At 47.1% G+C, this 11,020-nt stretch overlaps 1 protein-coding gene across 1 annotated transcript in view; it reads left to right on the top strand.

The window, feature by feature from the left end:
* The window catches only part of SORD (sorbitol dehydrogenase), a 38,223-nt gene extending 30,346 nt beyond the window's left edge, over positions 1-7,877 (top strand). The window contains exons 6-9 of the mRNA XM_017545661.1: positions 2,204-2,269; positions 2,961-3,136; positions 5,999-6,120; positions 6,427-7,877. Of these exons, the coding sequence (XP_017401150.1) occupies positions 2,204-2,269; positions 2,961-3,136; positions 5,999-6,120; positions 6,427-6,592 (530 nt within the window). The 3' untranslated portion in view covers positions 6,593-7,877. The remainder of the gene's footprint in view (positions 1-2,203; positions 2,270-2,960; positions 3,137-5,998; positions 6,121-6,426) is intronic.
* The last annotated feature ends 3,143 nt before the right edge of the window (positions 7,878-11,020 follow it).

Below are 11,020 nucleotides of genomic sequence, written 5' to 3'. Positions count from 1 at the left end.
TGAGATAGAGTCTCACTCTGTTGCCCAGGCTGGAATGCAGCGGTGCAAACTTGGCTCACTGCAGCCTTCATCTTAAAGAAATATTTCTGATAGTAAAGAGAAGGGAAACTCTGAGAACTTTTTTTTTTTGGTTTGTTTGTTTCAGACAGAATCTTGCTCTGTCATCCAGGCTGGAGTGCAGTGGCACAATTTGAGCTCACTGCAACTTCCTCCTCTCAAGTTCAAGCGATTCTACTGTCTCCTGAGTAGCTGGGACGACAGGTGCATGCCACCATGCCTGGCTAATTTTTTGTATTTTTAGTAGAGAAGGGGTTTCACTGTGTTAGCCAGAATGGTCTCAATCTCCTTACCTTGTGATCCACCTGCCTCGGCCTCCCAAAGTTCTGGGATTACAGGTGTGAGCCACCGCGCCTGGCCAACTCTTAGAACTTTCAAATCATACCAGTGAAGTGATGGCCTAGTCCCATCGGTGAATACAACAGACCCTGCTTCTGGCCAGTGGAAGGAGGAGTGAGCAGTGGTCTGTTCCCACACCAGTGTGAGCCAGCACTCTGCCTGCAGTGGGGTTGTAGCTGGCTGCCTTCTCTCATCACCTGTTTCAGCCACCTGGAACAAGCCCTAGCAGCCTCAGACCAAGTCATTCTAGGCTTCTAACTACTGGTGACCCAGACAGTATGCTCACACCTTGTGGGTGTGATCTGGTATTCCTCATATGTGTTTGTGATTTTCTTTGGCAGGCCAAATAAGTGATCACAGGGCTTCCTAAGAAGGGTGATGGATGTAGTATATACTTGCTACAATGGGCTAGCAGACTGCAGAACTCGGGTGGCAGATTCTTAGAAAAGTCTGCATGGATCCAGTACCTTTTTACCATAGAAAAGGAAAATAAGTCATACATACCACACATGTGCATGCCCTGCCCCCAGTACACACACACACAGAAATTCACCTGTAATCCTATCACTGATTAGCCCAGGAGAATCACTATTGATATTTTGGTGTAGAATCTTTTTAGTTTTTTTGTTTGTTTGTTTTATTTCTGAGACCATGCTAAATACACTTCCTTTTACCTACTCCTTTTAAAAAATCAGGCCAGGCACAGTGGCTCATGCCTGTAATCCTAGAACTTTGGGAGGTGAGGCAGGCAGATCACCTGAAGTCAGGAGTTCAACACCAACCTGGCCAATATGGTGAAACCCCATCTCTACTAAAAATTAGCCAGCCATGGTGGCAGGCACCTGTAATCTTAGCTACTCGGGACGCTGAGGTGGGAGAATCGCTTAAACCCTGAAGGTGGAGGTTGCAGTGAGTTGAGACCACCCCACTGCACTCCAACCTGGCAACAAAGGGAGACTGCATCTCAAAAAAAAATTTTTTTTAATTAAAAAAAAAAAAAAAAAAAAGAAATCAATATGCTGTGAACATTTGTCCATGTCAATAGAGTTATGGCATAATTTTTAATAGCTGTGTAGTTTTTAAATTATGCTTTGTTGGACATTTCAAGTATTATTTTCCAGTGTTTTGTTTTCTGAGGGAGCTCACAAAATTGTTCGCAGGAGGTATGTACAAAAAGTAAATCCCCAAAGATATTCTACATTGCTTTCATTCTGTGGGTCTGGTTTTTATATTAAAACCATAGCGTCATGTAGCATGCAGATACCATAGGGAAGCAGGTATCTCAGGCAAATTCTTGGATACCTGAGCATCCTGGGCCAACCCAAGGAACCAGCTCACTTAAGGACCCTCTCCGGGTGGTCCTCAGAGGGCACCTAAGAGGAATACGTCTCTCTCTGGGGGAGGTGTGATGGGTTCTTATGAAGGTAGGGGCAAAGAAAGAACAGGAAAACAAGTCCAAACCTTCTGAGATTTCTTATTCTCTGAGTAAGTGTATGTTTTATTTAATCCTATGGTTCTTTGAGATTATTTCCACCAGTGCCCAAGAGTGAGTGGAAAATTTTTAGCTCTGAGGTTTGAGAGGATTAAATGGAACCCAGCGCTAGGAGCATATTTTATGCAAAGAATAATTCTTCATGTATTCATTCACTTCTGCATTCAACAAACAGCTGCTAAGGTCTTATCATGCCAGGCACTGGGATAGATGCTAGAGACACGCAAAAGCTGTGGTTCCTGTCCATGGCCTGGACAAGTGGGAGAGCAGATGTTGAGTATTTCACACACATCTTCCATATTCTACTTTGTTTAGGGCCAATCGGGCTGGTCACAATGCTCGTGGCCAAGGCAATGGGAGCATCTCAAGTAGTGATGACTGGTAAGACTTTGTTCTTTTTCACTCTCCTTGACTGGGAAACAGCTGGGCCTGCTGTATGTGTATGTGTGAGGAGAGGCTATCTGTGACTGTGGAGGGGGTAAATGTGTGTGCCCTGTGGGTTGTGGAGATATAGAAGGGTATGAGTGTTTTGTGTTGGGAGAGGCTATCTGTCAGGGAGAGAGAGAGAGTAGCTGTGTGGCAGATATGTGAGTGTGTTTGTGTGAGGAGAAGCTGTGAGTGTGTGTCTGTGTGTAGCTGTGTGGTGGATATGGGGGTGTGTGGAGATGAAGCAGCAGTGAGTGTGTGTTTTGTGTGAGGAGAAGCTGTGTGAGAGTGTATATGTGTGTAGCTGTGTGGTGGATATGGGGGTGTATGAGGGTGTAGAGCAGGGGTGTCCAATCTTTTAGCTTCCTCGGGCCGCATTGGAAGAATTGTCTTGCCACACATTAAAAAAATACAATAACACTAATGATAGCTGATGAGCTAAAAAAAACCTCAAAGTCCTGAGCTGCATGGGGGCTGTGGGTTGGACAAGCTTGATGTGAAGAGTGTGTGTGTCGGGCTCAGCACCACCGCCCACTGCACCGGAGCTTTGCTGCCATCTGATCTTGCACCTCCATTTACTTTTCTTCCTAAAGAGTCATCAGATTTCTCTATTTCTCTGATTGAAATAAATTTTTTTTACCTTCAGATCTGTCTGCTCCCCGGTTATCCAAAGCCAAGGAGATCGGGGCTGATTTAGTCCTCCAGATCTCCAAGGAGAGCCCTCAGGAAATCGCCAGTAAGGTAGAAGGTCTGCTGGGATGCAAGCCGGAAGTCACCATTGAGTGCACCGGGGCAGAGGCCTCCATCCAGGCGGGCATCTACGTGAGTGGGCTGAGGGCAGCTTTCAGGAATCAGTGTAGGGGAGTAAAGGAGGCAGAAGTAGGGAGTGAAACTTCTTTACCAACTTGCTGTGTGGACCCCAAGCCAAAATGGTTCATTTTTTGCTATCTCTGTTTTCTTATCTCAAACTTGCCTTACATCCTCATTGGGCCATCTGAGGGTCACACAAGATAACAGCTGTACGTGAGCCTTGAAAAAGGTTAAGGACACACACCTTTGGGATGGGCTTGGCTTCGTGACAGGAAACCATGTCTTAATTTAATGTGGGAAATCCCTATCTTATTTTATTGAGGAAAACTGTAGCCTTCTAGTCATTGATCTAAAGTGACAGTCATGAATTCAGTTAGTTATGAAGGTGAAGTGATTTTCCAGGGTCACAGCAGGCTACTGCTTGTATTGTGTCCCAGAACTAGGAGCATATAAGCTGCCAATGCCTGACTCACCCCTCAGCGACCTACCAGCCACTTATGGGACGTTGCCAGGAAGTAGGGGTGGTGGAAAGGAGTGGCGTTGACAGATCGAAGGATGAGGAAAAGAGGGCAAAAAGAATAAGTTCCAGGTTCCAGGCCCTACAGTATGCCAGGTTCTCTGCTCTACTTTATGAACATGATTTATACCTTTGCATAATACGCCTGAAAATCAGTTACCATTATATGCTGAGGGATTTGTGGTTTGTTTGAGGCAAGCCAAATCTTGCCCAGGCCCAGGCCCAGCCCTGCCAGGCCCCAGTGCCTGAGCTGCTTTGCTACTTAGAAGAGGAAGGGAAGGAGGGGACCAGCAACCATGAGAGGGTGGGGAGGACGGAGACTGTCTCTGGGGAGGGTAGCAGGCAGCTGCCACCACAGGGAACTCCCGCCCTTGCCTCCCAGACAGCTTCCCCACGGTAGCGTGGACTTCCTCCTTCCTTCTGAGTCACAGCTGATTCATACATGAGGGCACTTCACATCACATGAGACATTCTAGGGAAGGCTGACCCACCAAGCTGAGTAGCAGAGCTACCTTGACCTCCTCCTGCAGAGTTGCCCAGTGGCCTTGGGAGCTGAGGAGCAGTGATGGAGAGGGAGGAGTGGGTGCCATCTTGGCACTGTCCTGAGTTTCAGCTGGAGTCGGCCAGCCCTCTGCTTCACTGTCAGGGACAGTGGTCACCATGTGGGAAAGGGCAAAAAAAAAAGCTAAAGCTTAGAGAGGAACAACGGGTCTGTGTGTGACTGAACTACCCAGGGTATGTCTTAGGTACCTGCTATGTGCCAGGCTCTGTGCTGGGCACTTTGAGGGCTAAGACATGAGTAAGTCGTGTCTACTGTCTTCAACTTGTCAGCAGGTCAGTGACCTCCACACCACAGAGACAGTGTAAGCTGGGGGACTTAAAGGACGTGGCCCTCCTTCCTCTTATGCCCCGCCCTTAGAGCATTTGGGACAGTTGGCATTTCCAGATGCTGATGGTGGGGGCCTGGTTGCCAGGCTACCTGAGACAGGCATGGAGGTGAATGTAACCCATGGGCCTCACCAGGCCTGAAGCAGTGTCTCTCTTGATGTAGGGAGTGGAACTGTCACGCATGACAGGTGCTGTAGAATGCTACAGGCCACCCCACCAATGAGCAGGTTAAGTGACTGCATCAAATATGGACATATCTGGGCATCGCCGTCCTGCCAGGTTGTGACTGGATAGTGTTTGTGATGAGACGTTGCAAATGCTTTGGGGCAGAATTGATGTCCTTTCCGTGGTGCAGAGGCCATAGCTACAGGACAGTGTCCAAGTGGTTCCAGCATCCCTTGACCTGTGGCCAGCACACTGCTGGCATCTTGGCATCTTGGGATGGCCAGTTGGTGTTCCTCCTTATCACCAGGTAGAGAGGAAGTACAGATGAGGAAGTAGTTTCCCTGGAAAATGGGCTGAGAGGGCACGTCCAGGGTGCCACAGCTCTGAAGCAGCCGCACCGGGAGTCACACCCACACCACCCGAACCCCGAGTTCACCTCTTGCTCATGGCACCGCAGGCCTCGCTCTGTGTGTATCCTTCCTCTCAGAGGTGGAGGCTGTGACGTGTGCCTTTCTCTAGTTTCACTGTTTAGCACCTACAGTGGTCCCAATAAATGCTTGCTACTGACCATCATCAACACCCAGCGTGAATGAATTGTCCCTTGTCCTGTCTCTCACCACACTTAGCACAGTAATCCCCAGAAAGCCACGGAACAGGCACAGCCCTCACAGGGAGTTCTGGGGAAATTGTCAGGAGAAATTTTTACTGTCACCTCTGACCCATTCCAAGGGGAGAACTGATAAGCCAGATAAACATTCAAGGAAGACAAAACCCATTATGGCTCATGCTGTTGAGGTAAACATCTCTGGAACATAAAGGTTTCTCACTGCCAGCCTGCACGCACGTACACAGCATTTTTTAAACCACAGAATACAAGTGGCCCATCTGTACCATGTTTATAGTTTCCTCACCACCGGTGAGCTCAGAGGGCGGGTGGTTCCCTCGAGCTCTGATGAAAGTGCTGACAGTGGAGGGGCGCTCTGGGGGTGCTTCCACAGGTCCTGACTCTGGAAGTGGCTGAAGCCAATATCGGGTCTCGAATCTTTGGAAGGCGTTCCCACTGTGCCCGATTCTCCATGGGTTAAGTGTATTTTTTCAGAAGCTTTAAAGAAAACAGTGTTTACTCTGCCGTTTGGTTGGCAGGTTGAGCAGTTCAGCAGTATACAAAAATCATATTCTCTGGAATTTTTGGATGCTCAGCTGATGCAACCGGCAGCTACTTGTGTGATGACAGTATGTTATTTTAAGTGGGAAGTCAGTGTCTGCTTATCTTCTGAGCTTTCTTGTTTTTACCTCCTTTTCAGGCCACTCGCTCTGGTGGGACCCTGGTGCTTGTGGGGCTGGGCTCTGAGATGACCACTGTGCCCCTAGTGCATGCAGCCACCCGGGAGGTGGATATCAAGGGCGTGTTTCGATACAGCAACACGTGAGTATGCTGCGGGTTGAGCAGGATGTCCAGCCTCCAGCAAGACCAGGTCAGGCCCCACTCAGCCTCTGGGCCTACCAGTCTCTGCCTGCTTGTTCATGGGGGTCACTCTCTGGCCACACTGACAGCTGTGTGATATAACAGGGATCCAAAGGAAGAACACTCACTCCCAGTTAAAGAATGGGAGGGACAGAAGGATGGATGGAGTGAGGGAGGGGATTTTGAAGCACGCTCTTGCTGGGTGTCTGCTGCTTATCCTCCCCAGAACCCTTGAAGGTTGAGTATAATGCTCATGCTCTTTTACAGGTGGCCGATGGCGATTTCGATGCTTGAGTCCAAGTCTGTGAACGTAATGCCACTCATCACCCATAGGTTTCCTCTGGAGAAAGCTCTGGAGGCCTTTGAAACATCCAAAAAGGGATTGGGGTTGAAAGTCATGCTCAAGTGTGACCCCAATGACCAGAATCCCTGATGTGAATTGGCTCTGCCCTCATCCTCAGTCTTGGGAATCTCAGGACAGAATGGCTGGACAGGGGTGGGCTTTGATGCAGAACTTTCTGTCCTGAATGTTAAGAACAATTAATACAATTCATTACAAACAGAAGGCCTTACACAGAGGAATTGGTGTGCCTTAAAGATACAATTTGGGATAGTTTTGGGGAACTTGTAGCCAGAATGACCTGTTAATGCTGAGCAAAGTGCAGCAAGTAGAGCAAAGTTTGGCAGGCAGGTGCCAGGAAATTCCCTTCTTCCTGGAGTGCCTTCCTTGAGTAAGGAAGTCTGGCCCTTGGGTTTCCTGGTTCCACTGCTAATGACCAGGAGGGGAATGAGGGCTGAGTTATAAAGAGACAACTTCTTGAAGACTTAACAGGCCCAGAAGCGGATTTTCATGGAAATCTGCTACTCAGGGTCTGGGATGAAGGCTTGTCAGCACTTTCAGTTTAGAATGCAATGTTCCTAGAGACACATTGGCTATTTGGTTTGATGATAAAAGGAGAATAAAAAAAGGCATCACTTTCCTGGATCCAGGATAATTTTAAAACCAACCAAATTAATATAATTCATTATATTAATATATTAAAGGCTATAGGTTAAACCAGCTTGCATTCCCCTAATATGGAAACATTAAGAGGGCTTCTCAGCACTGTGTGAAGATTGCCTCTTCTTCAACTCCTGAGAATTGTGTTACTTCACTTGCCAAGTGAAGGACCCCCTCCCCGACATACCCTGTCCCACCTCCAGGCATGGTCCCTTGTCACCAGGCAGCCAAGAAACTGCTACCTACGGACATCACCAGAGACCAGGAGGGTTTGGCTGGCTCACAAGACTTCCCTACCCTGCAAGATTATCATCCCCTCCTAGGCTCATACTCACTGATGATTATTAGACAATTCCATTTCTTTCTGGTTATTATAAACAGAAAATCTTTCCTCTTCTCATTGCCCATAAAGGCTCTTGGTATCTTTCTGTTGGAATGATTTCTATGAATTTGTTTTATTTTCATGGTGGGTTTTTTCCTGGTAAGATTTGGATCCAAATCACATCATGCCCATTTGTGACTTCAAGATTATTCATCAAGAATGAGGATATAGTAGCCATGACATAGCTTGAACTATGACCTTTAATCCCTTACTTTGGCTGCAGGTGGAGGGTGAGTTTGAAGAGGTTCTGATTTTCTTGTAACTTGGGAAAGCCATGTCCTTGTGCCTGAATCTTTCAAAGTGCTTTGGGTAATAAATATTGTTCATGGTATCTGACTCAAGCTACTCTTTATGCCGCTGTTTAGGGAGGAATGGACTTAGGTTACCCATTTCCCAGAGGGAAGGATCCTAGGATTTTTGAAGGTGACATATTTTCTGCACCAAGTATAATTTCATCGACATGAATCATCTCTAATCCTCACAACAAGCCACGTACACAATCACTTTGTAAGTAAGGAAAATATTAAGTGCCGGAAGAGTCCTTAAGATTGTTTAACACAGCCCTTCAGTTAACAAGGGAGAAAACTGAGGCTCAGATTGGGGAAGTGACTTGGCAAATCACACAGTGGGTTAGTCAATGGCCCAGGATCAGACAGAACCCAGGAATCCTGGCATCAAATTCTTCACAACATGCTGCCTCTCAGAGGCCTGAGGGGTCCAGTCCTAGAGGACAAATGATGCTCCCCATGCCACCACCCCCACCAAGCAGCTCCTACTGATGAGAAAATGCACTAAGCAGTCTTGGTGGAAACATCATCCTCACACCCTGCGCCCACTTGCAGGTGCCTAGGGAAGGAGCTCAGTGTCTGCTTCAGTCAGGGCTTTAAGAGGAGAAGGAAGCTAGGAGTGAGGGGCAGAGGCTTCACCAGAGAATGTCCACTGGTAACTTGGAGACAGTTCCTGCAGACTATGCACTCCTAGCCAAGCCATTTCACTGCTGCCCCTTCAACCTTCTCCTCCCTGAGCCCTAGGAAGAAGTCTGTTGGCAAGATAGCCCCCAAAGATGACCCTGACCAGTCCCCACCACCTGTAGCCAGACTCAGCCTTGGTCCCAGCTAGCTTCTAGTAGTGAGCATTGCTTCCCTGTTATTTGGCCTCCGTACTTTCAGCCTAGGTTGACATAAGCAGGGGACAGTTCTTAGAAAAGGCAAATATCCCATAAATCCTATTTGCCTCCTCTTCTCCTAACCTCTGGCTCCACCAACTCCCCAATAGGACTTCTGTACACACAATAGGAGCCAGGAGTGAGGATGGCAGGACTGTGCTACACAAGGGAGACTGGGTGGGGAAGATGTCACAGAACAAGTGACTGAGTCCAGAGGTGACCTCACACCAGCATCTGCAGCCAGAGGTGGGATGCAAGAGGGAATTTCTGGCACCAACATGTCCCCTTTCTCCTCTGGGGTTTGTGGAGCAGCCCGCTGCTTGCTACCCTCCCGGTTTCCCATAGGGTTCTTCCCAGCTCTCCACCCTGACACTCCTTCACTTCTTAGCACTGGTGGTGCTGACTGGGTGGGGTCCTCAAGTGTTGACTGAAAGCATAAGCCAATTGCCAGGCACTGCTGACAGAGCACACAGAGGCTGCCTCCCAAGGTCAGGGAGCTTGTGGGGAATTCACACTCTTGGTTCCGGGAATGATATCACTGAGTCAATCAATATTGATTGAGCGCTTAGGTGGTAGCGGTGGTGGTGGTGGTAGGAATGAATTCCTGGGCTTCCTGCAGCCCCTTCCATGAATCTCTACACATATAAAATATGTACATGCATTTGTAAACATTAATGTGAGTGTACTTTACTTTTTTCGTTTTACTTATAACAGATAAGGACTTTTATTTTATTTTATTTTATTTTTTTTTTTTGAGACGGAGTTTTGCTCTTGTTACCCAGGCTGGAGTGTAATGGCGCGATCTCGGCTCACCGCAACCTCCGCCTCCTGGGTTCAGGCAATTCTCCTGCCTCAGCCTCCTGAGTAGCTGGGATTACAGGCACGCGCCACCATGCCCAGCTAATGTTTTTTGTATTTTTAGTAGAGACGGGGTTTCACCATGTTGACCAGGATGGTCTCGATCTCTTGACCTCGTGATCCACCCGCCTCGGCCTCCCAAAGTGCTGGGATTACAGGCTTGAGCCATCGCGCCCGGCCTAGGACTTTTAAAAAAATCATAATTTTCATGCCCACCCAGGACACCAAAAAATAAAAATAAATAAAATTTTAAAAATCACAATTATTAAATAATTCTCATTACTATACCTGACAAAACTAATGATAATTTCATAACAGCTAATACCCAATCAATCCATGCCATGTTTTCCCTAACCTAAGAAGAAATAGAAAAAATTACTTTTTTTCTTTTTCTTTTTTTTTTCAAAGGCAGGGTGTTGATCAGAGTCACTGCAATATTGAACTCCTGGGCTCGAGTGATCCTCCTGTCTCAGCCGTTGGGGTAGCTGGAATGACAGGCACGCACCACCATGCCTGGCTACTTTTAAAAAAGTTTTTGGTAGAGAAAAAATATTTAAAAGGTCTCACTATGTGGCCCAGTGTGTTCTTGAACTCCTGGCCTCAAGCAATCTTCCTGCCTCAGCTTCCCAAAGCACTGAGATCACAGCATAAGGCACCATGCCCAGCCAAAACTTTACTTTTTTACACTTGCTTTTCTGGAATCAGGATGTAAACATATTGCATATGGTTGATATATGAAGCCTCTTTTATCTTTTATTTTTTCTTCTTTCTTTTTTTTTTTTACCCACCATTTATTTATTTTATTGCATTTTAGGTTTTGGGGTACATGTGAAGAACATGCAAGATTGTTGCATGGGTACACACGTGGCAGTGTGATTTGCTGCCTTCCTCCCTGTCACCTACATTTGGCATCTCTCCCCTTGCTATCTCTCCCCAGCTCCCCATCCCCCCCATCCCTCCCCTATTTCCCCCCAACTGACCCCAGTGTGTAGTGCTCCCCTCCCTGTGTCCATGTATTCTCAGTGTTCAACACCCGCCTATGAGTGAGAACATGCAGTGTTTGATCTTCTGCTCTTCTGTCAGTTTGCTGAGAATGATGGTTTCCAGGTTCATCCATGTCCCTACAAAGGACACAAACTCATCGTTCTTGATGGCTGCATAATATTCCATGGTGTATATGTGCCACATTTTCCCTGTGCAGTCTATCATCGATGGGCATTTGGGTTGGTTCCAGGTCTTTGCTATTGTAAACAGTGCTGCAATGAACATTCGTGTGCACATGTAGAACGATTTATAATCCTTTGGATATATACCCAGTAATGGGATTGCTGGGTCAAATGGAATTTCTATTTCTAGGTCCTTGAGGAATCGCCACACTGTCTTCCATAATGGTTGAACTAATTTACACTCCCACCAACAGTGTAAAAGTGTTCCTATTTCTCCACATCCTCTCCAG

This window comes from Cebus imitator, unplaced genomic scaffold, assembly GCF_001604975.1.
Source record: "Cebus imitator isolate Cc_AM_T3 unplaced genomic scaffold, Cebus_imitator-1.0 Scaffold9, whole genome shotgun sequence".
Lineage (NCBI taxonomy): Eukaryota > Metazoa > Chordata > Mammalia > Primates > Cebidae > Cebus > Cebus imitator.
The sequence above is the reverse complement of the archived record's forward strand: the minus strand, read 5'-3'. Positions and strand labels throughout refer to the sequence as shown.